The sequence below is a fragment of the Cucurbita pepo genome, chromosome LG20, assembly GCF_002806865.2.
Source record: "Cucurbita pepo subsp. pepo cultivar mu-cu-16 chromosome LG20, ASM280686v2, whole genome shotgun sequence".
NCBI lineage: Eukaryota > Viridiplantae > Streptophyta > Magnoliopsida > Cucurbitales > Cucurbitaceae > Cucurbita > Cucurbita pepo.
This window is the reverse complement of record NC_036657.1, coordinates 1609984-1634968: the sequence shown is the minus strand read 5'-3', so window position 1 is coordinate 1634968 and position 24985 is coordinate 1609984. Positions and strand designations below refer to the sequence as shown.

General features: G+C 36.0%; 3 protein-coding genes across 7 annotated transcripts in view; 1 reads left to right on the top strand and 2 right to left on the bottom strand.

Annotated features, from left to right (window-relative positions):
• Positions 1 to 415: 415 nt before the first annotated feature.
• Positions 416 to 6777, bottom strand: LOC111783312 (probable serine/threonine-protein kinase At1g54610). Of its 2 annotated transcripts, none has more exons than XM_023664234.1 (7): positions 6257 to 6777; positions 5880 to 6164; positions 2345 to 2662; positions 1512 to 1739; positions 1322 to 1422; positions 1106 to 1232; positions 416 to 1027 (listed from the first exon to the last, which is right to left on the bottom strand). In XM_023664234.1, exons 1-7 carry the CDS (start codon positions 6572 to 6574, stop codon positions 704 to 706), a joined length of 1701 nt encoding a protein of 566 aa, XP_023520002.1. In that variant the 5' UTR covers positions 6575 to 6777; the 3' UTR covers positions 416 to 703. The 2 variants fall into 2 exon arrangements, with proteins under 2 accessions (XP_023520002.1, XP_023520001.1); XM_023664233.1 differs by lacking the exons at positions 5880 to 6164; positions 6257 to 6777 and adding exons at positions 3555 to 3839; positions 3932 to 4452.
• A 6301-nt stretch (positions 6778 to 13078) lies between these two features.
• LOC111783353 (transcription factor bHLH137-like) lies at positions 13079 to 14983 on the bottom strand. The gene is made up of 7 exons (XM_023664278.1): positions 14641 to 14983; positions 14369 to 14551; positions 14200 to 14265; positions 13923 to 13991; positions 13751 to 13834; positions 13479 to 13667; positions 13079 to 13397 (listed from the first exon to the last, which is right to left on the bottom strand). The coding sequence occupies exons 1-7, from the start codon at positions 14935 to 14937 to the stop codon at positions 13302 to 13304; spliced, it is 984 nt and encodes a 327-aa protein (XP_023520046.1). The 5' UTR covers positions 14938 to 14983; the 3' UTR covers positions 13079 to 13301.
• Positions 14984 to 20874: 5891 nt separating this feature from the next.
• Positions 20875 to 24985, top strand: part of LOC111783090 (coiled-coil domain-containing protein SCD2) — an 8473-nt gene continuing 4362 nt past the window's right edge. For 2 of the 4 annotated variants that reach the window (XM_023663972.1, XM_023663971.1), the window contains exons 1-12: positions 21057 to 21413; positions 21719 to 21888; positions 21988 to 22063; positions 22235 to 22276; positions 22371 to 22433; positions 22800 to 22849; positions 22929 to 22956; positions 23164 to 23238; positions 23331 to 23441; positions 23530 to 23590; positions 24580 to 24690; positions 24794 to 24912. In XM_023663972.1, coding sequence (XP_023519740.1) covers positions 21057 to 21413; positions 21719 to 21888; positions 21988 to 22063; positions 22235 to 22276; positions 22371 to 22433; positions 22800 to 22849; positions 22929 to 22956; positions 23164 to 23238; positions 23331 to 23441; positions 23530 to 23590; positions 24580 to 24690; positions 24794 to 24912 — 1263 coding nt within the window. Of the gene's footprint in view, positions 21414 to 21718; positions 21889 to 21987; positions 22064 to 22234; positions 22277 to 22370; positions 22434 to 22799; positions 22850 to 22928; positions 22957 to 23163; positions 23239 to 23330; positions 23442 to 23529; positions 23591 to 24579; positions 24691 to 24793; positions 24913 to 24985 lie in introns of all 4 variants that reach the window. The other 2 variants (XM_023663973.1, XM_023663974.1) reach the window with 2 other exon arrangements.

The window sequence follows — 24985 nt, the reverse complement described above, 5'->3', positions numbered from 1 at the left end:
CCAACCCAGACCCAAGGTTGGGTTGTGAAAAGTTTCGGGTTGGGTTGTGAAAAGTTTCGGGTTGGGTTGTGAAAAGTTTCGGGTTGGGTTAGGTTACCAATCCATCCAACCCGAACTTTTTAGTTGGGTCAAAAAAAATCCCTCAACCCGATTCAACCCGGACCATGTACACCCCTTAGTTTAATTATTTATAATTACATATAATAATAAATGATTTAGCTTTCTAAGGAATTATTCATGGCTTTTGGTTTTCAAAATTTCTGTTTTTTTTTTTTTTTTTTTTTTTTTTTTTTTTTTTTTTTTTTNTGATGAAAAGCATGCTTAAAAAAATTATGAGAAAAGAAGTATAATTTTAAAAAATTTAGATTTGGTGAAAGTACAAGAAAGTCAACGTTTTTCACCAATTGGAAGAACATTATCAGAGAATTCAACTTCATAAGAATACCAATCTAAATGTCCAAAAATAATGATAATTATGATATTACTAAAAGGCAAAGCAAAATGATGGCATTTGTGGAACCTCATCTTGCAGAATATACAGAAATCTCCTGGGCTTTCTTCTACATCTACTCTGTAGTAGCTGATGAACCAAGCTGAGATGGGGAAGAACTTGATTTGGAGTGTACAAATAAACCCATTTTCATTCATACATTCTTCACTATTTCAGATTTGGCATCTCAAAAACTCAACATTATGTATGTTTCTATTTACCTCTAAACAAAAGATCCATTGATAACCCGATTGATGGCTTCAGTGCACGGATGAATTTTCCAGATGAAGACACTGATGGGTTATCTTCATCCGCTTTCTTCCTCCGAGAAGTCCCCCCAGGAGCTCCTGTGCTTTTCACAGATCCAGATTTTGAATTAAAAATTGAGGAGCTGAAGGAAGTACCAGCTGCACCAAATGAAAAATGGCTCCTCTGGGATGTCTCATGTGGCGGGTACCCCACTGCCCCATCTTGATGAGGCGGGGGGAACTTCTCGCTCTTGCTCTTACCATTTGCTTTTGTCACATTTCTCCACCTCTGATAGAACAAAGTAGAGACATTAACGAGTAAATCAGGTATGGAAAGATTGAAACTTAGGGAGGAAGCTCAACTTACATCCAAGTTTGATTGCATCTCTGCATTGGCTTCAGGAGCTGGGACAGCCCGACCAACTCGATCCCGAACTCTTACTCTCCTGCCACCACCATCAGCAGCTGTTGCTTTCCCACTTAGACCTCTTTGCCTGAAATGGAAGCGTATATTGCTTGTTAAGACACCAGGACTGATCTAAATGATAAGAACAAGAGCAAGGGGAAGGGAGAAAAATAAAACCTTCTAGCTTCTTCGTCTCTCAATTTTACATCCAATTCTTTGCTAGGAGGATATTTAGGCAGACTTGATGGTTCACAAGCAAGAGGCTCGGTTGTAAAGAACTGTAATCAGAACTGTTAAATATATTGTTTTCTGCAACATTAGACACTTCTTTTTCACATGAGTAATGTTATGAAGCAAAGTTACTCACTTCGCTATTCAGAGCAGCAGTGGCAGTACCTCGCCCGTCGGGGTCCATTGTAAGGAGAGATTCGATAAGGGGTAGAGACGAAGATGGAAAATCTTCGAACGTTTCCACAATGCAGCGTTTGTATGGTTGCTGGGGTTTAAACAGAGTTGCATTTGGCAATTTGTACTTCTTCCAGTAATCCTCAGATGGAGAACCACATAATTTAAATATCTTATGAAGTTGTTCGACCTAACAGAAAGAGTAATCCAGAATCAACTTCACACAGTGATGATGCATCAGTTCAAGATGAATTATTGACAAAGAAACATCTTGATATGGCGGAATAAACTGAGGTGGAAAACTAGAAATAGATGTTGGAATAGATTCTCACAGTTGCATTATGAACTGAACTTGGAAGATAAAAATGTAAGCAATGCATAACATCACTGTCGTCTGCAATGAATCATAGTAACATCCACATTTTTTACGAAGAATTCAAATGATTGAAATAACAAGCATAATCAATCAATTTCTTAATATTTACATGAAAAAGGATTCAAATGATTGAAATATCAATCATAATCATCAATCCATTTCTTAATATTTACACATGAAAAAGGATTCAAATGATTGAAACATCATGCAACAGCTAAGGAATAAATTCATTTCATATACAATGACCAAATCAATTATTTTTCACAATCATTAAGGATTCAATAATTAATAGCATCATATTTAGTGGATCGGTCAATTTAATTCTTCAGAGGCCAGGTACAACATAGTAAGCATCAGAGAAAAAGGTTACAAAACAAGGAGATAGGTGAGGAGGAATAGAGAGAGAGAAATAGCAATACCTCTGTCCTTCCTGGCATGATTGGCCTCCCAGCAAGCAGCTCGGCCAAGATGCAGCCAGCACTCCAAAGATCAACCCCTATACCATAAAGAGTAGCTCCAAGCAATAGTTCAGGTGGGCGGTACCAAAGCGTTACAACTCGACTAGTCATATTCTGCTTCTGCTCAGGATCAAAGAAAGTAGCTAACCCAAAATCAGCTATTTTCAGTACTCCTTCGTTATCAATTAGCAAATTGGAACCCTTTATATCACGATGCAAAACACCTCGGTTGTGGCAGTGCTCAAGCCCGGACAATAGTTGCTTCATGTAGCATTTGACCTGGTAGAAAAGTTACAGCCAGTGTTTTCATGTTTTTGACATTATCAATGTGACAAATGCCATAAGTAGCCATCCTCTGTAGCATGCAAGCAACTACACCAACTTTTTAATGAAACCTCAGAGAATTCATTAGCAAACAATCCACTTGAAGAAATTTGAAAAGGACCCTGATCATCATCTTAGATCCCTTCCTTAACAACTATCAATTTTGAAATATAGCTATTCCTTGAGACATAAGGAGATGATAAATAACAGAAACTAAAGGGACAAAAGCAACCTTGTTTCTTATTTTCTTTTCAAAAAGCAACAGAACTTGAAATTCTGGAAGTATAAAATCATGTCATAAGAGAAAGTTTTATGCTGGTTGAATGAAATTCAGCCAAAGATTAATATTCTGTTGAGTGTCTTTCCTTCTATGTACAGAGAACCCGGAAGAAATATCTGAATCCAAACGCACAAAGATGCCGAAGAAACTAAGAACATTTTCTTAATCTAATCCTGTTACATTTCAATGCTGAGAGTTATTAAACTCAACAAAACCGAGATCAAATGAACTACAGGACAATATTTACTAATTCATAAATTTACTTTATCTAACTCTTCGATGTTCTTGTAGCTTAATGAAGTTAAAAGCATGAAATTAGGCAGAAAACCTTCTAAATTTGCTTTTTCAGGGGAAGAGGACAAAATGGAAGAAAAAGGGCAAAAGAATTCCCGGTAGCTCGATTGCAGTAACATTGAGACTCCGAACAATTAAAGTGCGAAAAGGAAAGCTAGCCGGAGCAGACAAGAACATCGATTCAAACTCGAAGGAAAACCGGCGGAAAAATATGAACAAAATGCTTAGGTTCAGCCAATATTAGAAACAATCTGGATTAAATGGAATCGATACCTGAGGCTCTGTGAACTTGACTCCTTGACCGGCAGCAAGTCCGGCGAGGTCGTGTTCCATATACTCGAACACTAAGTAAAGACTACACGACATTCTCGAAGTAACTAAGCCTTCAAGCTTAAGCACATTGGGATGATCGAGGCATTTCAGGACCAAAATCTCTCTGGCCATAAACCTTACGCTCTCTGGTTCTAAATTATCAAACCTAACCTTCTTCAGAGCAACAATTTTCCCAGTAATAAGATCCCTCGCCTTGTACACATTGCTATACGTCCCTTGCCCAATCTGAATCACCAAGAACCAAAAATCACACAAACTTTCTACAACTATTGAATCGAGATAAAAAGCGAAAAATCAATCATAAACACGTGGCACACCTTAGCAAGCTTCTCAAACGTATTGGCTCGACGAGGCGTCCATCCTTGGATCACCTCGCCGGCTACTGCCAGAAGCCACGACGGCCAACCTTGCTCATTCCTTTGGCAAATGCCTGATGAAGGCCTCCGACGCTCTAGGGACAAGGAATCCACGTCCTGCCGAACTCCCTGGTTTTCCGCCGTAGTCGTTTGTTTCTTAACTCTCTCACCATTAACTCCATCGCTATGAGAGTGGTGATCCGTACTCCGGCGACGACGAGGAGGTCCGGATGCGCTCCGGCGACCGTCGGCGGCTTGTCTGCCAAGAACGCAACCCATTGGGGAATGTCCCGGAGCTCATAGAGTGGCGGTTAACTCATGAAGAAGGAGAAGAAAAATGGCAGGAATAGAAAGAGATCGATATGGAAGAGAAGAGAGTGGTGTGAAGCAAACAGAGAGAAGTTTTGGGCATTTGGATTGCTTTGTTTGCGATTACAGGAATCAGTGAGCTGGAGAAGACGATGAGAGTGAAAACTTGTAAACCTTTTTTTATTTTTAATTTCTCAACAGTTATTTAAGAATAAGAATTTAGATTTTTCGGGGTAATATTGAGGCCTTGTTTTCCACAAAATTACAATACTACCACTGGTCGTACTACCGTGGTTGTTGGGTCTTACTAAACCAAACTCAAACCGGAAGAACAGAACCTTTTCTTTACTTTATCCTCACTTACATGCATCCTGTCAATCACTAAACATGTTACAATTCCAACAAACGAGTCCTTTCAACCTGTTTTGTCCTCATCATATACTGTAAAAATTATTTTAAATAAACTACGTAGTTTTTATAATTTAAATATTTTTTAATTACCCTATTATCAGAATAGCTCTCATTCGAACGTGGTTTCGATTTATTCATGAACTCTTAATTTACTTCGAGTGTCATAAAAAAATAAAAATAAATAAAGAAATTGAGTTAGAGAGAGAGGGAAAAGGCATGCAACTTTTTATAAAATTGGATTTTTCTTTTATATTTATATATATATTTATTTATTTATTTAATTTGAATTGCGGGACCGGTAAAAAGCATAATTGGTTACAAACCAACCACGGTTTGGAAGGAAGCTTCCACATCCTTAAACATGTCTTTATTTTTATTTTTATTTTTAATTTTTATCTAAATTTTAGAAATTAATGGTTAAAATGAATGATATTTTCTATGGTTTAATTTGTTAAAAACTATAATAAATGTCACTGTCTTGTAATAAAATATAATATTTTAAAATTAAATGGATTTTTTTTTTTTTTTTGAATATTAAAATAAAAAGAGTTATTGTGAATTAAATATTACCTACCAAGCTGAATCTATTAAAAAGGGTGTTTTTATAGAGGGGTTGATGGGCCACATTTATTGCTGAGAAATTGAGGTACAGAAATTTGAGCTACTTTTTTGTTGTATTTTTTTATATTATATTTAATTTGATTTTCATAGTATACGACTTAGGAGCTCGAGTCCACTACTAACATATATTGTCATTTTTAGGGTTTTCTCTCAAAAGTTTTAAAACGTATCTATTAAGAAGAAATTTTCACACCCGAAGAAATAATATTTCGTTTTCTACTCGAGTTGAAATGGGTGAGTGACAGGCAGGTGAAGGAAGCATCCACTTTTGGAGGAATATACAATTCAGGTTCTTCCACTCTCTGTATTGCCTGTTTGTAATAATTGAAGCTTTTTGTTGAAAAGTTAAAAAGAAGGGAAGATAGTGTTTATGATGATGATGATTGGTGAGAGAGGTGAAAGTGGNAGTAACATTGAGACTCCGAACAATTAAAGTGCGAAAAGGAAAGCTAGCCGGAGCAGACAAGAACATCGATTCAAACTCGAAGGAAAACCGGCGGAAAAATATGAACAAAATGCTTAGGTTCAGCCAATATTAGAAACAATCTGGATTAAATGGAATCGATACCTGAGGCTCTGTGAACTTGACTCCTTGACCGGCAGCAAGTCCGGCGAGGTCGTGTTCCATATACTCGAACACTAAGTAAAGACTACACGACATTCTCGAAGTAACTAAGCCTTCAAGCTTAAGCACATTGGGATGATCGAGGCATTTCAGGACCAAAATCTCTCTGGCCATAAACCTTACGCTCTCTGGTTCTAAATTATCAAACCTAACCTTCTTCAGAGCAACAATTTTCCCAGTAATAAGATCCCTCGCCTTGTACACATTGCTATACGTCCCTTGCCCAATCTGAATCACCAAGAACCAAAAATCACACAAACTTTCTACAACTATTGAATCGAGATAAAAAGCGAAAAATCAATCATAAACACGTGGCACACCTTAGCAAGCTTCTCAAACGTATTGGCTCGACGAGGCGTCCATCCTTGGATCACCTCGCCGGCTACTGCCAGAAGCCACGACGGCCAACCTTGCTCATTCCTTTGGCAAATGCCTGATGAAGGCCTCCGACGCTCTAGGGACAAGGAATCCACGTCCTGCCGAACTCCCTGGTTTTCCGCCGTAGTCGTTTGTTTCTTAACTCTCTCACCATTAACTCCATCGCTATGAGAGTGGTGATCCGTACTCCGGCGACGACGAGGAGGTCCGGATGCGCTCCGGCGACCGTCGGCGGCTTGTCTGCCAAGAACGCAACCCATTGGGGAATGTCCCGGAGCTCATAGAGTGGCGGTTAACTCATGAAGAAGGAGAAGAAAAATGGCAGGAATAGAAAGAGATCGATATGGAAGAGAAGAGAGTGGTGTGAAGCAAACAGAGAGAAGTTTTGGGCATTTGGATTGCTTTGTTTGCGATTACAGGAATCAGTGAGCTGGAGAAGACGATGAGAGTGAAAACTTGTAAACCTTTTTTTATTTTTAATTTCTCAACAGTTATTTAAGAATAAGAATTTAGATTTTTCGGGGTAATATTGAGGCCTTGTTTTCCACAAAATTACAATACTACCACTGGTCGTACTACCGTGGTTGTTGGGTCTTACTAAACCAAACTCAAACCGGAAGAACAGAACCTTTTCTTTACTTTATCCTCACTTACATGCATCCTGTCAATCACTAAACATGTTACAATTCCAACAAACGAGTCCTTTCAACCTGTTTTGTCCTCATCATATACTGTAAAAATTATTTTAAATAAACTACGTAGTTTTTATAATTTAAATATTTTTTAATTACCCTATTATCAGAATAGCTCTCATTCGAACGTGGTTTCGATTTATTCATGAACTCTTAATTTACTTCGAGTGTCATAAAAAAATAAAAATAAATAAAGAAATTGAGTTAGAGAGAGAGGGAAAAGGCATGCAACTTTTTATAAAATTGGATTTTTCTTTTATATTTATATATATATTTATTTATTTATTTAATTTGAATTGCGGGACCGGTAAAAAGCATAATTGGTTACAAACCAACCACGGTTTGGAAGGAAGCTTCCACATCCTTAAACATGTCTTTATTTTTATTTTTATTTTTAATTTTTATCTAAATTTTAGAAATTAATGGTTAAAATGAATGATATTTTCTATGGTTTAATTTGTTAAAAACTATAATAAATGTCACTGTCTTGTAATAAAATATAATATTTTAAAATTAAATGGATTTTTTTTTTTTTTTTGAATATTAAAATAAAAAGAGTTATTGTGAATTAAATATTACCTACCAAGCTGAATCTATTAAAAAGGGTGTTTTTATAGAGGGGTTGATGGGCCACATTTATTGCTGAGAAATTGAGGTACAGAAATTTGAGCTACTTTTTTGTTGTATTTTTTTATATTATATTTAATTTGATTTTCATAGTATACGACTTAGGAGCTCGAGTCCACTACTAACATATATTGTCATTTTTAGGGTTTTCTCTCAAAAGTTTTAAAACGTATCTATTAAGAAGAAATTTTCACACCCGAAGAAATAATATTTCGTTTTCTACTCGAGTTGAAATGGGTGAGTGACAGGCAGGTGAAGGAAGCATCCACTTTTGGAGGAATATACAATTCAGGTTCTTCCACTCTCTGTATTGCCTGTTTGTAATAATTGAAGCTTTTTGTTGAAAAGTTAAAAAGAAGGGAAGATAGTGTTTATGATGATGATGATTGGTGAGAGAGGTGAAAGTGGGGAAAAAAAGCTGAAAATAAAAGGCAATTTTTGGAGTGGATTTATTAAAATTTTAAATAAAATTTTAAAAAATAAATAAATAAATAAAACCCATTATTTTTTTGGAATTTATTTTATTGTTTCATTGGTAAAAAAAAAAAATTAAAAAATAATAATTGATTTTGATTCCTATTCTTTTTTTTTTTTTTGAATCTTTAAGAGCTTTCTCCTTTGTTTAATGATTTTGTCCATCACTTTGCCCATCATTCTAATACCCATTTCCTCCTTACAAAGATTTGACCATTTCTCACCCCAACACGATCACTATCCTTATTCTAGAACCGTTTTCATGTCGGTATCTCGTGCTACGCTTTGATTCTTTTAAATTTGTGGTCATAATGATACAAATATTTTTCATTTAATAATTTATTTATGTCGAACCAAAATTGTTAATGTTTTTGTCACATTTAATACGAACTAACCATTTGGGTTGGTTAGTTTTAAAAATGATCCAGATTAAATTTTAAAATATTTTCGATTATTTTTTTATTTTTTAAAATATTTTCGAATTAGCGGAGTATTGACATAAGTTGAGTGTGGGCTTACGTCAANGAAGAGAAGAGAGTGGTGTGAAGCAAACAGAGAGAAGTTTTGGGCATTTGGATTGCTTTGTTTGCGATTACAGGAATCAGTGAGCTGGAGAAGACGATGAGAGTGAAAACTTGTAAACCTTTTTTTATTTTTAATTTCTCAACAGTTATTTAAGAATAAGAATTTAGATTTTTCGGGGTAATATTGAGGCCTTGTTTTCCACAAAATTACAATACTACCACTGGTCGTACTACCGTGGTTGTTGGGTCTTACTAAACCAAACTCAAACCGGAAGAACAGAACCTTTTCTTTACTTTATCCTCACTTACATGCATCCTGTCAATCACTAAACATGTTACAATTCCAACAAACGAGTCCTTTCAACCTGTTTTGTCCTCATCATATACTGTAAAAATTATTTTAAATAAACTACGTAGTTTTTATAATTTAAATATTTTTTAATTACCCTATTATCAGAATAGCTCTCATTCGAACGTGGTTTCGATTTATTCATGAACTCTTAATTTACTTCGAGTGTCATAAAAAAATAAAAATAAATAAAGAAATTGAGTTAGAGAGAGAGGGAAAAGGCATGCAACTTTTTATAAAATTGGATTTTTCTTTTATATTTATATATATATTTATTTATTTATTTAATTTGAATTGCGGGACCGGTAAAAAGCATAATTGGTTACAAACCAACCACGGTTTGGAAGGAAGCTTCCACATCCTTAAACATGTCTTTATTTTTATTTTTATTTTTAATTTTTATCTAAATTTTAGAAATTAATGGTTAAAATGAATGATATTTTCTATGGTTTAATTTGTTAAAAACTATAATAAATGTCACTGTCTTGTAATAAAATATAATATTTTAAAATTAAATGGATTTTTTTTTTTTTTTTGAATATTAAAATAAAAAGAGTTATTGTGAATTAAATATTACCTACCAAGCTGAATCTATTAAAAAGGGTGTTTTTATAGAGGGGTTGATGGGCCACATTTATTGCTGAGAAATTGAGGTACAGAAATTTGAGCTACTTTTTTGTTGTATTTTTTTATATTATATTTAATTTGATTTTCATAGTATACGACTTAGGAGCTCGAGTCCACTACTAACATATATTGTCATTTTTAGGGTTTTCTCTCAAAAGTTTTAAAACGTATCTATTAAGAAGAAATTTTCACACCCGAAGAAATAATATTTCGTTTTCTACTCGAGTTGAAATGGGTGAGTGACAGGCAGGTGAAGGAAGCATCCACTTTTGGAGGAATATACAATTCAGGTTCTTCCACTCTCTGTATTGCCTGTTTGTAATAATTGAAGCTTTTTGTTGAAAAGTTAAAAAGAAGGGAAGATAGTGTTTATGATGATGATGATTGGTGAGAGAGGTGAAAGTGGGGAAAAAAAGCTGAAAATAAAAGGCAATTTTTGGAGTGGATTTATTAAAATTTTAAATAAAATTTTAAAAAATAAATAAATAAATAAAACCCATTATTTTTTTGGAATTTATTTTATTGTTTCATTGGTAAAAAAAAAAAATTAAAAAATAATAATTGATTTTGATTCCTATTCTTTTTTTTTTTTTTGAATCTTTAAGAGCTTTCTCCTTTGTTTAATGATTTTGTCCATCACTTTGCCCATCATTCTAATACCCATTTCCTCCTTACAAAGATTTGACCATTTCTCACCCCAACACGATCACTATCCTTATTCTAGAACCGTTTTCATGTCGGTATCTCGTGCTACGCTTTGATTCTTTTAAATTTGTGGTCATAATGATACAAATATTTTTCATTTAATAATTTATTTATGTCGAACCAAAATTGTTAATGTTTTTGTCACATTTAATACGAACTAACCATTTGGGTTGGTTAGTTTTAAAAATGATCCAGATTAAATTTTAAAATATTTTCGATTATTTTTTTATTTTTTAAAATATTTTCGAATTAGCGGAGTATTGACATAAGTTGAGTGTGGGCTTACGTCAAGGCCCATGCTTGAATTGAGTTGGGTTACTTACTTGTCCAGGCTTTAACTTGGACTCTTAAGGCCCACGATTTCAGTTGGGCCATTGCCATTCATATGGCCCACTAAGTCGGATGAGTCGTTGGTAAAACAACTTATTTACCCATTATAACAAAATATATTAAAAATATTTACTAGGGGTAAAATACAGGTAGTGTGTCAGCAAGGACGCTGGACTCAGTGATAGATTGGAGAGAGACATGGTGTGCCAATAAGGACGTTGGTGTATCTGACAAGAGTCCGAACATATACGCTACTTGGTATTTTATTATTATTATTATTATTATTATTATTATTTTATGTAGTAGTTTTAATTATGGAGTTTGGGATTTTGATTTAATTAATTAATTAGTATGGATATAATAAGGTTTTTTTTTTTTTTTTTTTTTTTTTTAATTTTTGTTGGGGGATGTTGTTTCGGCTTGAGACAGCCCATGCATCAGTTAGGGTTAGCTGCTGAGTGATGTGGACACATATTATTTGTTGTTTAAGAGCTGGAAAGGGACAACGCAATTCAATGTGTGAGGGGCCAACCCATAGGGGCTTGCCTCCAGTGGACCCTGCCCCCGTTTTGGCCGCAACCACCGCCCCTCTCCAACCCACTGGTCCCTCCTCCACCCTCTTTCTTGGTCGCCCATCACTTAATACGGTGGTGGCGGCGGTAGTGGTAGCGACGATGAAGGAATGAATTTTACTTTTGAGGGTGACTTTCTGAGAATTTTCGTGAGATAACCTTGCGAACGATGATGGTAAAGGTTGGGAGGGATGATATGAAATAGTAGAAGACATGGGCGGAACCGAAAGAAACAAGACCATGCATCAATGTCGGATACCTTACACACCAAATTCTAATTAAATAAATGTAGATTGTGATAAGTCCTTGGTGTGTGTATATATATATATATTATGAACAACAAAGGGTCAGGAGGGTCCCATGAACCCACCAAATTGATGGGCTGATGGGTTAATTAAAAATTTATCCAATTTTTATTGTAAATAATATTTAATAATGAGAAAATAGAGAGAATTGGACATCTTGGAGATCAACTTTGGGGTCCAAAATTACGATGGTGAGAACAATTCAACATGTGGGACTATACCTATGGGTTAGAAATTAAGGCGTCACAATAGTATCTATCCTTAATCCAAGCTTACAACGACTAAATTAAGATATGACTGTGTCGAGACTCTCAACTTCTTTGTTCAATACTTGAGGATTGAGAATTTTATTGACATAGTTGAGTTAAGACATGACTCTGACTGTCATGTTTGTCCACTTTTTAAAACTCAAATATCAAACATTTACGACTCACACACATCACTAATATCACTAATATCAGTTACATTCAAATATTCATCTTAAAAGTAGAGTTGGGTTAGATTGTAAACTCCATTTTCAAGTTGGTCGAGCGGGTTGCATTGACTTAGTCGTATGTTAATTAGTGGGTAAATCGAAATTCTTAATCATTTTTATTGGTTAGACTATTTTTCTAAAGTTCAACAATGGGTAGAGATGGGAGGATTAATCTATGACGGGTACAGTGTAACAGCTCAAGTCCACAGCTAAAAGATACTGTCTTATTTGGGTTTTCCCTTAATGTTTTTAAGAGAGGTTTACACACGGTTATAAAGATCACAATCCACCCTCTTTAGGGTCCAACGTCTTAGCTGACGCTCAGAATTTGACGCCTTTTCCAAAATCAATTAATCTATATCATGGAGGTGGACAAGATGACCCTCCAGGGATTTCCTTCACATGGAATCTTGGAAAAAAGAGAGATTTGGTTGGCTATGGCGTTTTGTTAATGGCTTCATCACTGTCCCCTTTTAACTTTATTTCTCAATACCCTAATTCAAACACACAACAACAGTGGCAATCGAAAAAAGAAGATAAGAAACATATCCATTTCCCCAGTTCTTCAAATATTGTTCCATTTTGTCTGTGTCACACTCAGAATCTCTCATAATTTACATATGATTCTTCTAACTTACTTCAAAATCACCCCTTGTTCTATCTGTTCAAGCTTTATATCATCACTGTTCTTAAGAATCTCTAAGCTTTATGAGTGAGGATTTGATTGAATTCTTCATTAATGTAGTTTGGCATTTTGTATGAGCACAAAACAGTAGAAGTTTGACACACAATGCTGTGTACTCGTTACGTGACGTGACGTAGTTGTAATAATTCAAATCTATTACTTGTGGATATTATCTGTTTTGACCTGTCTGTTACTCTCACATTTTAAAACGCATCTACAAAGAAAAACCCCAAAGAATGTGGATTGTGAGATCCCACATCTGGAGAGGAGAATCGAACCATTGTATATAATGGTATGAAAACCTCTTCCTGGCATACGCGTTTAAAAACATTGAGGACATCAAAGTATTGTTTATAAGGGTGTGGAACCGTCTCTGGAAGCCGAGAAAGAACGGAGGAATGGAAAAAATTTGCATATATTAACAGATGAATGGAAATTACAAACATTAAATGAAAATAAATATGGTTTATCATCTATCTAAAACTAATACATTTAAAGTAAATAAATTTATTTTCTGATCTAAAAAAATCACTGCAGATTCTCCAAACTTGAGCAGCCACAGAGCTCTGATGACTAAAACTGGATCCTCCTCCATTCATTTTCCCGCCTTTGTTCTTGTTCTTCAATGGAAGTAACACAAGTTATCGCCAATTCCCGATGAAATTAGAAGCTTTCGTTTCTGTTCTTCGACATCCCATGATGAAACCTTAACATAATCCTAAAAAAACATGTTTTTTTATTTATGTTATTTAATGATTATAAATAGAGAATTTCAGACAATAAAAAGGGGTGACTTTACCTGAGATGAAGGGGAGTAGGCGGCCGGGCTCATTAGAAACATATTATTAGCTGAAGGGTCCATTAAGGGATAGTTATTTGGGGCGGAGACTGGCGGAGTTTGGGTGGTCGGAGGGGTGGTGTCGATCACCGCTCGGCTGCATTGAGCCATCGCCGGAAGCTGTGGCGTTATACTACTCAACGACGGCGTCTGTTCAAAACAAGATTACATCAAACAAAGTCCACAAAGATTGAAGCTTTTTCAAATTCCATTTTATGGGTTTTGTTCTTTACCTCTGGTTGAATCATAAGGCCGTCCAAATCCATTCTGAAGTCGAAGAAAATTGGGTTCAAAGAAGCGAGTTTCATGGAGAGAAACTAAAAAAAAAAAATAAAAAAAAAAAAAAAAAAAAAAAAAAAAAAAAAGAAATTAATTGTGAAAAAATGATTAAAGAAATTAGTTTACCTCAACTTGATTTTGTAGGGACTGAACATAATTTATAATTTCATCCAACATCAGGGCCTTCCCTGTAACCTATTCATCCCCAAAAACCCACATGGCCACGTCAGCAAAACATATTACAAAAAAAAAAAAAAAAAAAAAAATTTAAGGAAATTGAACCATTTTTTCTTACCTTGTCGCAACCAGGAACAAGTCGTTGTAATGTCTTCATCCTTTCACTAATCTTTAAAAAAAAAAAAAAAAAAAAAAAATTTAAGGAAATTGAACCATTTTTTCTTACCTTGTCGCAACCAGGAACAAGTCGTTGTAATGTCTTCATCCTTTCACTAATCTTCTCTCTTCTCACCTGAAATGACACGACATGTCGTTTTTAGCGTGTGGGGTCCTTCTTTTAATCGAGTATTTGACTTTTAAGTCAGAGTTTATGTTCAAAGTGGATAATTATTTACCCTCTCGGCTAGACTGTGGCTGTCAGTGGCTTGGCCCCTTCGAGCTCTGACGTGAATGTAGCCTTTAGTTGCTGCACCGTCTGAGACATTTTTCTCCTCTTTCTTCCCATTTTTGGGCTTTGGATCTTCTTCTTTATGTTCATCTAATTCCCCTTTACTTTTCTGCTTCTTTCCGGTGCTCTCCTGAAAAACCCCAAAAAGATTAATTAAAAATCACTCAAAAAAAGGATTAAAAAGGACCAAAAACCATAAAGATTGAAGCTTTTGTGGACCTTGGATTGGGCGGAGGTGGCGGAGGAAGTATTCCGGCTCTTCCTTTTCTTACTACAAGGGGAAGTGACGGTGACAGTGACAGCCGGCGGGTCGGCGCTGTCGGATCTGTCGACCAAAGTGGAAGATTCAGGGGTTTGGTTGGAGATGTCGGCGAAATGGTAAATGGGTTGTTGTTGTTGTTCTTGAATGGTGTTGAAATTTGGGTCATCCAAAAAGCCTCCCATTTTGAAGGGATTGTTGGGGAAGAACATGGAGTCGAGAAGAATCGGTTGGTATTGATATGAAAAAGCTGCCATTTTTTTTTCTCTCTCTCTCTCTCTCTCTCTTCAAAGCTGATCAATGGAAGCTATTGAAAGTGAGTGCAAGAAATGCTTAGAGGGTCATGGCTTATATAAACAACTCAAGGAGAGAGAGAAAGAGAAGATGCTGAAATCTTTGATAACTCATGCACAATTGCACAATTCCATTGACGGGTAGTCGATGGAATGATCACGAGTTTATAAGTAAATAATACATTTTCGTTAGTGCGAAATCTTTTGGAGCAATCCACAACAGAGTTACTAGAATTTATACTCAAACGGGACAATATCATACTATTGTTGACAACAGTGATTCCTAACATAGATCATGAGTTTATAAGTAAAGAATACATCTCCATTAGTACGAGATCTTTTGGAGAAACCCACAATAGAGTTACGAGAATTTATACTCAAACGGGACAATATCATACTATTGTTGACAACCGTGATTCCTAACATAGATCATGAGTTTATAAGTAAAGAATACATCTCCATTAGTACGAGATCTTTTAGAGAAACCCACAACAGAGTTACGAGAATTTATACTCAAAAGGGACAATATCATACTATTGTTGACAACAGTGATTCCTAACATAGATCATGAGTTTATAAGTAAAGAATACATCTCCATTAGTACGAGATCTTTTGGAGAAACCCACAATAGAGTTACGAGAATTTATACTCAAACGGGACAATATCATACTATTGTTGACAACCGTGATTCCTAACATAGATCATGAGTTTATAAGTAAAGAATACATCTCCATTAGTACGAGATCTTTTGGAGAAACCCACAATAGAGTTACGAGAATTTATACTCAAACGGGACAATATCATACTATTGTTGACAACCGTGATTCCTAACATAGATCATGAGTTTATAAGTAAAGAATACATCTCCATTAGTACGAGATTTTTTTGGAGAAACCCACAACAGAGTTACGAGAATTTATACTCAAACGGGACAATATCATACTATTGTTGACAACCGTGATTCCTAACATAGATCATGAGTTTATAAGTAAAGAATACATCCCCATTAGTATGAGATCTTTTGGAGAAACCCACAACAGAGTTACGAGAATTTATACTCAAACGGGACAATATCATACTATTGTTGACAACCGTGATTCCTAACATAGTATCAAAGTCATGCCCTTAACTTAACAATTCTCGAAACAAAAGCATGAGAGTTTATGATCAAAGTGGGATAATAGATGGAAAGCTGGTGACAACTATTTGTAAGATGGAAACACTAGACTCCCTGCGTGTCGACTGCTTGTTTTTCTTAATCAATAGCTTTAAAAAACACACATATTTATGGGACTGTTCTTCAGAAAAAGTTTGTTTCTTTCTTGTCGTATCAGTTTCAATTCATGTGTACTCTTTCTTTTGTTCACTGTCAACAATTATTGGGGTTTTTTTGAAGGAGTTTTGAGAGCTAAACTCATAGCTGAAGGAAGGAATTCGAAGGGAAGGAACATACATGGTTGAAGATTATTGGAAATGAGTTCCACCTTAGTTAATTTAGTGGAAGATCATGGGTTTATAAGTCAGGAATACTATCTCCATTGGCATGAGGCCTTTTTGAAAAGTCTAGAGTAAAGCTATGAGAGCTTATGCTCGGATATTATCATACCATTGTGGAGAGTCGTGATTCATACGAGGGTTTGGGTGAAGAAAGAAGAAAAGAAGTGAAAGGGAAGGGAGAGTGGGGCAGAAAGGGGAAGGCAGCCGGTTGTTGATACCACCCAAGGGAGAGCGCTTCTGTCAAACTGTCTATACAAGCAAACACATAGGCCATTAATTAATAACCTACCCATACCCAATGCTACCCAATGCTACCCAATGCTCAATATTGATACCCATCGGCTTAACTTGTTACACCCATTAACTAACACCAATCACTTTTTACTCCTTTTCTTTACAACATTCTCGATCCTACTCGATGCTACTATAGTAATGCTACTATTTTTATTTATTGTGTAACAGTTTAAGCCCACTTCTAGCAGATGTTGTCTGCTTTAGCCCGTTACGTGTCACCGTCAGTCTCATGATTTTAATTAACTCTGTTAGGAAGAAGTTTCCACACACTTATAAGAAAATGTTTTGTTTCTCTATCTATGTGTGATCTCACAATCCACCCCCTTTGGGAGCCCAAATACACCGCCTGGTGTTTGTCTCTGATACCATTTGTAACAACTCAAAAACACCGCTAGCAGATATTGTCTACTTTGGCCCATTACGTATCACCGTCAGTCTCACGATTTTAAAATACGTCCGTTAGAGAGAGGTTTTCACACACTTATAAGGAATGTTTTGTTCCCATCTTCAACCGATGTGGGATCTCATAATCTACCCCTTGGAAGACCAACATCCTTAGCTCAAGCCCACCGCTAACCAGTATTGTCCGTTTTGGCTTGTTACGCATCGCTATCAACCTCACGATTTTAAAATGCGTCTGTTAAGGAAAAGTTTCTACACCCTTGTAAGGAATGTTTTGTTATCATTTTCAACCGAGGTGGGATCTCACACATTGTCAATGTGATACTCAAGTAAATGAAGGTACAAGAACGAATCGAGAACCACATCCAAATGTGAATGATCCCGAGAATAAAGTGCCTAAGAAATGTTTTAAAGAATTGAAAATTACTATACGCACATTTTTGTTCGATGACTCAATCTTATAACTTCATAATTAACTGTATTTTACTTAGAGTAATTCTATATTGGTTGACCTCTCAAGATTTTTCCATGGATATATACCAGTGATAACAAATCATGTTAGATTTACATGTATTGGTACGTAAGAATAGTTTTTACTCTTAAAAATAATTATAAATAACATGATTATGTCACAAGTGATACAAAAGAATGTTCGAACCATTCGATACCAAATTTGAATTTTTATAATAATTCAAATCCTACACATGGATATCAATGTCGTTGTCATTTAAGATAGATAAACTATGAACAAACAAATTTAAATTTGGATAAATCAAGAAAAAATTAAAGAAAGGAAACGAATTATAGGTCAAAATCGAATCTAGAAATGGGCTTTGTTGGACTGTTAGGCATCATCGGCCCAGTTTACTCTCTAACGCAGCCTATGATCAAAACCATCCAACAACTCTTTCAAACTGTAACAAGCATTGTTCTTCAATATTCAACGCTGTATTTAATTCAAGTTTAAGAAAATTAGCAGTCGTCGTTCTTGAATCCATTGAACTCTAAAGCCAGATGATATCTGACACGAGTATCATGACGCGGATCCTTGCTATAGATGGGTATTAATTAATGATGAGGTAAAGTGACTTTGATACTCATTGTGTGGACATGTTTTATGAGTTTGATACTCATGCTCCAAAAAGTCGATAGATCATATCACAGTCTCCAAATGCACAGTGTTCGGATTCAAACTCATTTAATAAAACTTGGGTTTTATCATTCCTCTTTCGTTTTCTTTCACGTTTTCCAATTCCCAAACGTCCAATGATTTCTGAATCTCATGTGTTCGTGTTTTACTTTTTGGCCTCGTGATCAAGCTGTACCATCTCCTCGTCACTATGAGGAATCACGATTTTGCATACCAATAGGGAGAGAGATGTATTTCTTACTTATAAACTCATGATCATCCCCTTAATTAGTCCCAACAATCCTCCCCTCGAACAAAGTACACCATAGAGCCTTCCCTGAGGTCTATAGAGCCCTTGAACAAAATACATTATTTGTTCGACATTTTTTCGAGACTCCTCTCTCCTAACAATTCTCTCCTCGAACAAAGTACACTAAAGAGCCTCCCATGAAATCTATGGAGCTCTCGAACAGCCTCCCCTTAATCGAGGCTCAACTCTTTTCTCTGAAGCTCTTGAATAAAATACACTATTTGTTCAACATTTAGTCATTTTTTACTACACGTTCGAGCATCACAACTTCTTCATTCGAGATTTGAGAGTTCTATTGACATGACTAAGTTAAGATCATAACTCTAATACTATGTTAGGAATCACGACTGTCCATGACAGTGTATTCCTTACTTAAAACCCATGATCGTCCTGAATGTGTAACTCCTCTGTCCCAACAATCCTCAACAGGCACAGGGTAAGAAAAAGCTCGTACAAATATAGCATCAACGTTTAATGCGGTCGGTCGGTTGCATGCGAGAGCCTAGAAGTTTGAGCTACAATTAAGTGCTCACATTGACCACATACCATAAAAGACTCCAAACATAAAAAGAAAAGGAAGATTTATTTGAGTAGTCCACATAGACGCGTGATTGGTGTGGCACTGAAATAATTGAGACTTGTACGTGGTCTTCCAGGTCAGTTTCTGGCGATTATGTACTACTCCTCCTCCTCATAATGTTTCAGAGTAATCAAATCAAGCTTCTCATCTTCTTTCACCAACTCGAGATTAAATGATTTTGTCACATACGCCCACACAAACATCAACAAAAATTAAACCACCTCTTAATTGCATATGGACGTCTATCGCTCAACAGTGGAACACTGTTGCCTATATTGGATGAAAGTCCCACATCGGCTAATTTAGAGAATGATCGTGAGTTTATAATCAAGGAATACTAAGCTCAAAACAAAGCCATGAGAGCTTATCATACCATTGTGGAGAGTCGTGTTCATCTAATGAAGCTCATAATGACTACACCATTCTTCAGTGTCTTCTCATCAAGATACGCAATCAAATTCACGCCGAAATCCATTACAACTTGACACCCACCTAGCAAATCCAGGCCATGCTCTCATTTTCGTCTAATCAATGTTCATTCTTTTGTTTTGTAGTATAAAGTTAAAGCACCGCCCAATTTACCTAATTCATTCATTTTTGCAAGCAATATGCGAGTTTTCGATTACGTTTCTACCTTAATATGAGGAAACTCACTCGAGTATCATGAACACCATATGTAACGGCCTAGATCTACCGTTAGCAGATATTGTCCATTTTGAGCTTTCCGTTTCAGGCTTCCTCTCAAGGCTTTAAAACGCGTCTGCTACGGGAAGGTTTCTACATTATAAATGGTGGTTTGTTCTCCTCCCCAACCAATGTGGGACATCACACCGTACACCGACTAATAACAAAGGCTTTAGACACTCACCCTATGGAAAAGTCGTCTCCCAAATTACACTACAAAAGGGAAAGCCCTTTAATACTTTATAGAACAATAATTGTATAGTAGCTGTTACACTTATTCAACACGAGCGGAAAAATGTGTGACTTTTTTTCCTTCAGGATAAGTTTGTTCTCGTTCTCGAGCTGGGGTTTTGACGAAAGTTTGTGCTGAACTAAGATTGTAACTTGTGCTTGTGCTAGCTGAACTTGGGAGGGCTCGAATCAATTTCATACGCTAAATGTTGTATTTTGTTTTAAAAATAATTTTAAACTTTTAAAAATATTATTATTGTGATGAATGTAAATGTAAATAATTTATTTTAAAAATATTTTTAAAATTTCAAAAGTTTCATTAATTGTAAAAATATCCATAAAATTTTAAATAGATCATAACAACACTTAAATATTTATAAAAAAAGAAAAATCCAAAAAAAGTAAACTATTTATCTACGTCGATTTTATGGGCCACTAACCATCCAATATTTTCGGCCCAATTACATTTAATCTGAAAAGGCCGAGCCCAAAAGCAGGGTCTCGGTGGTCGGCCCAGAAGATTTTTTTTTTTTTTTTTTTAGTTTTTCAGAAATTGGTTTTATTTTTAAAACACTAAAAAAAGAAAAAATAATAAAAGATATTAACCAACAATTTGATTTAATTTATTTAGATAGCAAATTGCTTTAGTAATTAATTAAGCGACAGCGTTAAACTTAAATTAGTTGGAAATTATGGAGATTCGATATTTTCATAATTGGAAATTTTATATATAAAATGGAATAATACTGTGAATAATTTAATTACGATATTTTAGTTAATTATACGCAATCATGTTCACCAAATCGTGCTTCTGAATCAAACGACGTTGATCTGTATTTCCTTGCACGACCTATTTGTCAACACCGATTCTTCCTCGAGAAAATCCAGCGCCCAGAAATTTTCTGCTAATTCTTGGAACTGCGGCTTGATCACTTTGCGCAATTCTGTTGAAGGAAATGGATCGGAGGAGACCTGCTAGTCCAGTCTACGCCAGGCAGTGGAGTGGCGGCTCGAGCAGCACAGGATCGTCCTCTCCAGCCATGTCGCCGGCTCATCCTCAGTCTCGATTGGGTACGTCTTCCACCATTAAGCGCGCTCAGAATGTTGCTGCCAAGAAAGCGGCTGAACGTTTGGCTCAGGTCATGGCGCAGACCCCTGAGGATGATGATGAAGACGATGATCTCAACTTTCGATTCGCTGCCCCACCTCCTCCTCGTACTCACTCGTCTTATCAAAGTGTTGTTAATAGTAACAATACCAATTCGTTTCATACGATTTCGGGTCCCAGGATTAACAGATCTCCGTCCCCCGCGGTAATTTGGTATCCTTGCTTCTTATGTTTTAATTAGGTGACTGGTTGATGTCAATTCTTGTGATACTTTATCTGTTTCATTGTGGATTGGTAGTTGAATTTAGCTTTTCTAGTCTCTACTTTCTTTTATCATGGCTTTTAAGATCTGTGCACTAGCAGCATGGCATGTGTTCGTTTGTCTTGGATACAGTAGAGATTGTGATCAATCCCGCGCGGAGCATTTCCCGCGGTTTGATTTGTTTTAGCATTAGCATGTGGTACACTATCTAACGAGAAGACGATTGGAATTTCTGGTGTTTTGATTAGTTAGGTCGGAATTTCGTCGAGCATGTTCCTCAAGTTCGATCCACATCAGCTGGTAGATCATCGATGTCCGTGCGTTCCACACAGATCGTACCACCGAGTAAATCATCACTGAGAACTCCAGTCTCTATACCTCCAATTGAACCTCCTTCTAATAGGAATTCAGATAGAAGGTTATATAATATGCGACCTTGGTTTTTTCAAATACATGTCAATAATGGGGAATGCGCTTTCTTATTTCCCCATTTACTCAATTCCATTTTTTTTTTCAGGTTTACACCAGATATCGGACAGGTGAACTCCAAAGATGCAGGAGATCAGCGGGAAGCTTCTGCACTACGTGATGAGGTATGACATTGTAAATGTAGAAATCAATTTCTCCTTCTTGTACTAGAAAGATCGCCCCTCCATTGGATTGGAGGAAGCTATATCTTCAGTGTATTAATTACGTCTGCTGTTCTATGAAATGACTCCATAATTCTTGAGTCTAGTGTGAATCTGACTTTGGTCTTCTTACAGCTTGATATGCTTCAAGAAGAGAATGAGAATTTACTCGAAAAGGTCTGCTTACCAGTCTAAGAAAGCTTACGAATATGAATATCAGTTCCCCTAATATCATGTTCAACTGATATTTATGTTTGGATTTGTTGGACAGCTTCGACTAGCAGAAGATAAACGGGAAGAAGTGGAGGCTAGAGCTAGAATGCTAGAGAAACAGGTATTGATTAACCTATTGATTTTTCAAATTTTGATAATAGGTTGATTGAAAGTGAAAAATAAGTAAGTCACAGTACTTGAATGGAGAAAAGATGGCTGTAAGTAATTTAATGGTTATTAGAGTATCTTTCATTCCATTATAAAATACAGTCCAGTATCTGGTTGGGAAAACAAGAGATGGAGCATTATGCATGACTGCATGTATCTTGAGATGTTCGTCGGCGAGTTGATTTCTTTTTTTTTTTTTGAACTTCTGTGTAGGTAGCTAGTTCAATGAATTAAAGTAAATTTCGCATTTTTTGCAAGCTTTTCATATCCCTTTCTTCAACAATTTACTGACATTATTTTCATATCAATATTTCTATAGGTTGCTACTCTTGGAGAGGGTGTATCCTTGGAAGCTAAGTTATTGAGCAGGTGTGTTTGCATCCTGTTGGGTTTTTCATTTCTCTATGAAATTTTGCAGGTCTTATTGTTTCACATTATTTATTTGCAGGAAAGAAGCAGCCCTGCGTCAAAGAGAGGTTTGTTGAGATCGTAACTGCATAAAGCATGTTGAATAGGTTTTAAAGAATCAAATCATTTATATATTGGAGGCATTCGCATTATTAATCCTAGTTCCAAACTGGCCAAGCTGACATCGGTTACATTTCCAGCACCTCTTTTTCATCATTGGCCTTTGTTTTTGTTTTTGTGTGTTTTTTTTATCCTGACTGTTATGCTTTGTATAGGCTGCACTCAAAGCTGCAAAACCAACCAACGATAGTAGAAATGAAGAAATTGCTGCTCTTCGTTCAGAAATTGAGGTAAAAAACACTATCCTTATTTACATGACTACTTGAGTATTTTCAATATGTGTCCTGGTTTCAGATGTATGACATTCTAATTATTTTATCAGAACTTAAAAGATGAGTCATCAGCTGCTACAGAACAGCTCCGAGAAGCAGAGTCTGAAGCAAAGGCTCTACGTGTAATGACACAGAGAATGATTTTGACACAAGAAGAGATGGTTAGTGTTGAGCTACAGAACCAATGTCTACGTTGAGCTGTAGAATTCTCTTTCAATCACATCCATATTTCCGTTTTCTTTTTTCCAGGAGGAGGTTGTTTTGAAGAGGTGTTGGCTTGCTCGCTATTGGGGCTTAGCTGTTCAATATGGTTAGAAACATTTTCTAGTTTATAAATGCCTCCTACCATACTTGAGTTATGTGCTTTCTTAAAGCTTAAGTTCTTTGCCTATTGGCTGGGTTTATGGTCGAACATTAAAATTCTGTATATTATGAAGTTCTCAAAATAAAGCAAATAGGTAACTCAAAAAGCACTTTTGAAAGGTTGTCTCTGATATCTATGAGAATGAAAATTAGACTTCTTTTCGGCCAGATGTTTGGGTGGGTGATCAAGCATTGGCGTTTTGCTTCTGGAAAATCTTTGAAATTTCAGAGAAAGCCATGCTACTTCAAGACTGAAAGGTTTTTTTTGTGATCAGTTCTTTCGGTGGGGATTTTCTTTCCCCCCTGCCCTTTAGGTTGTTTTTGTTTCATATCTCTTAATTCTTATAGAAAATTAAGAGAAAGGATTTGGTGCTTGACTCGGACTGTATTGGATTGGATTGTGGAATCCATAAATGGAGTAAGTTTATAAGATAACGCAAAAGTTCTGGGGAGTAACGTTTTGAAGGCTATTTTGTGGTGGCTTTTGGAAGTGAAAAAATGCTAGAATTTTTTCGATAAGTTTAATTCTTATTTTTATAACCTTGTACAGTTCATGGCTTTTAGTTGGAGTAGCTTATAGGAAACAACGAACCTCCACACTATAGTGTTTTTTTTTCTTTTAAGAGAACTTGTAAAACTCTGTATATGGTGTTTTCTTCCCTTGGTACTTCTGAACTTGATCATAGATCGTTGATCATCTCTCTAGTATGCTTGTAGGGAAAGTGGATTACTTGTCTCTTTCCCCTATAGAGATTTTGTGTGCTGATCTTGAATACCTTTGGCCTTTTTTTTTCCCTTCCCATTCTCATTAATATTTTCTAAGGGTTTTAATAATTTTACATCTGGATCACTTGTATATGCTCCAAGAATTTATCTTCTTCATTTGTATTGCTTTTTTTTTTTTGGATCTCTCTTCACCGATTTGCTTATTTCCAGGCGTATGTGCGGATATAGCAATCTCAAAACATGAGTATTGGTCTTCTTTTGCTCCTTTGCCATTCGAAGTTGTTATTTCTGCAGGACAGAAGGCTAAGGAGGAGCCTGAAGGTTGATGCAACTCTTGGGTCCTGTTGTTTGATATCATGCTTTACGTTTATCCACTCCTCAGTACTTGACAAATAAAAAATAATGTTGGGCATCCATGTTTCAGGTCGAAATGATCAAGATAGGAGTAAGCTCATCCAGGACTTAAATGATCTCTCCGGGGAAGGGAATATTGAGAGTATGCTTTCAGTTGAAATGGGATTGAGAGAATTAACATCTCTAAAGGTTTTCTTTTTCGAGACTTCGTGATTGTTTATTTCTTCCCTACTTATCTGCCTCCATCATCCTCCCCCCCCCC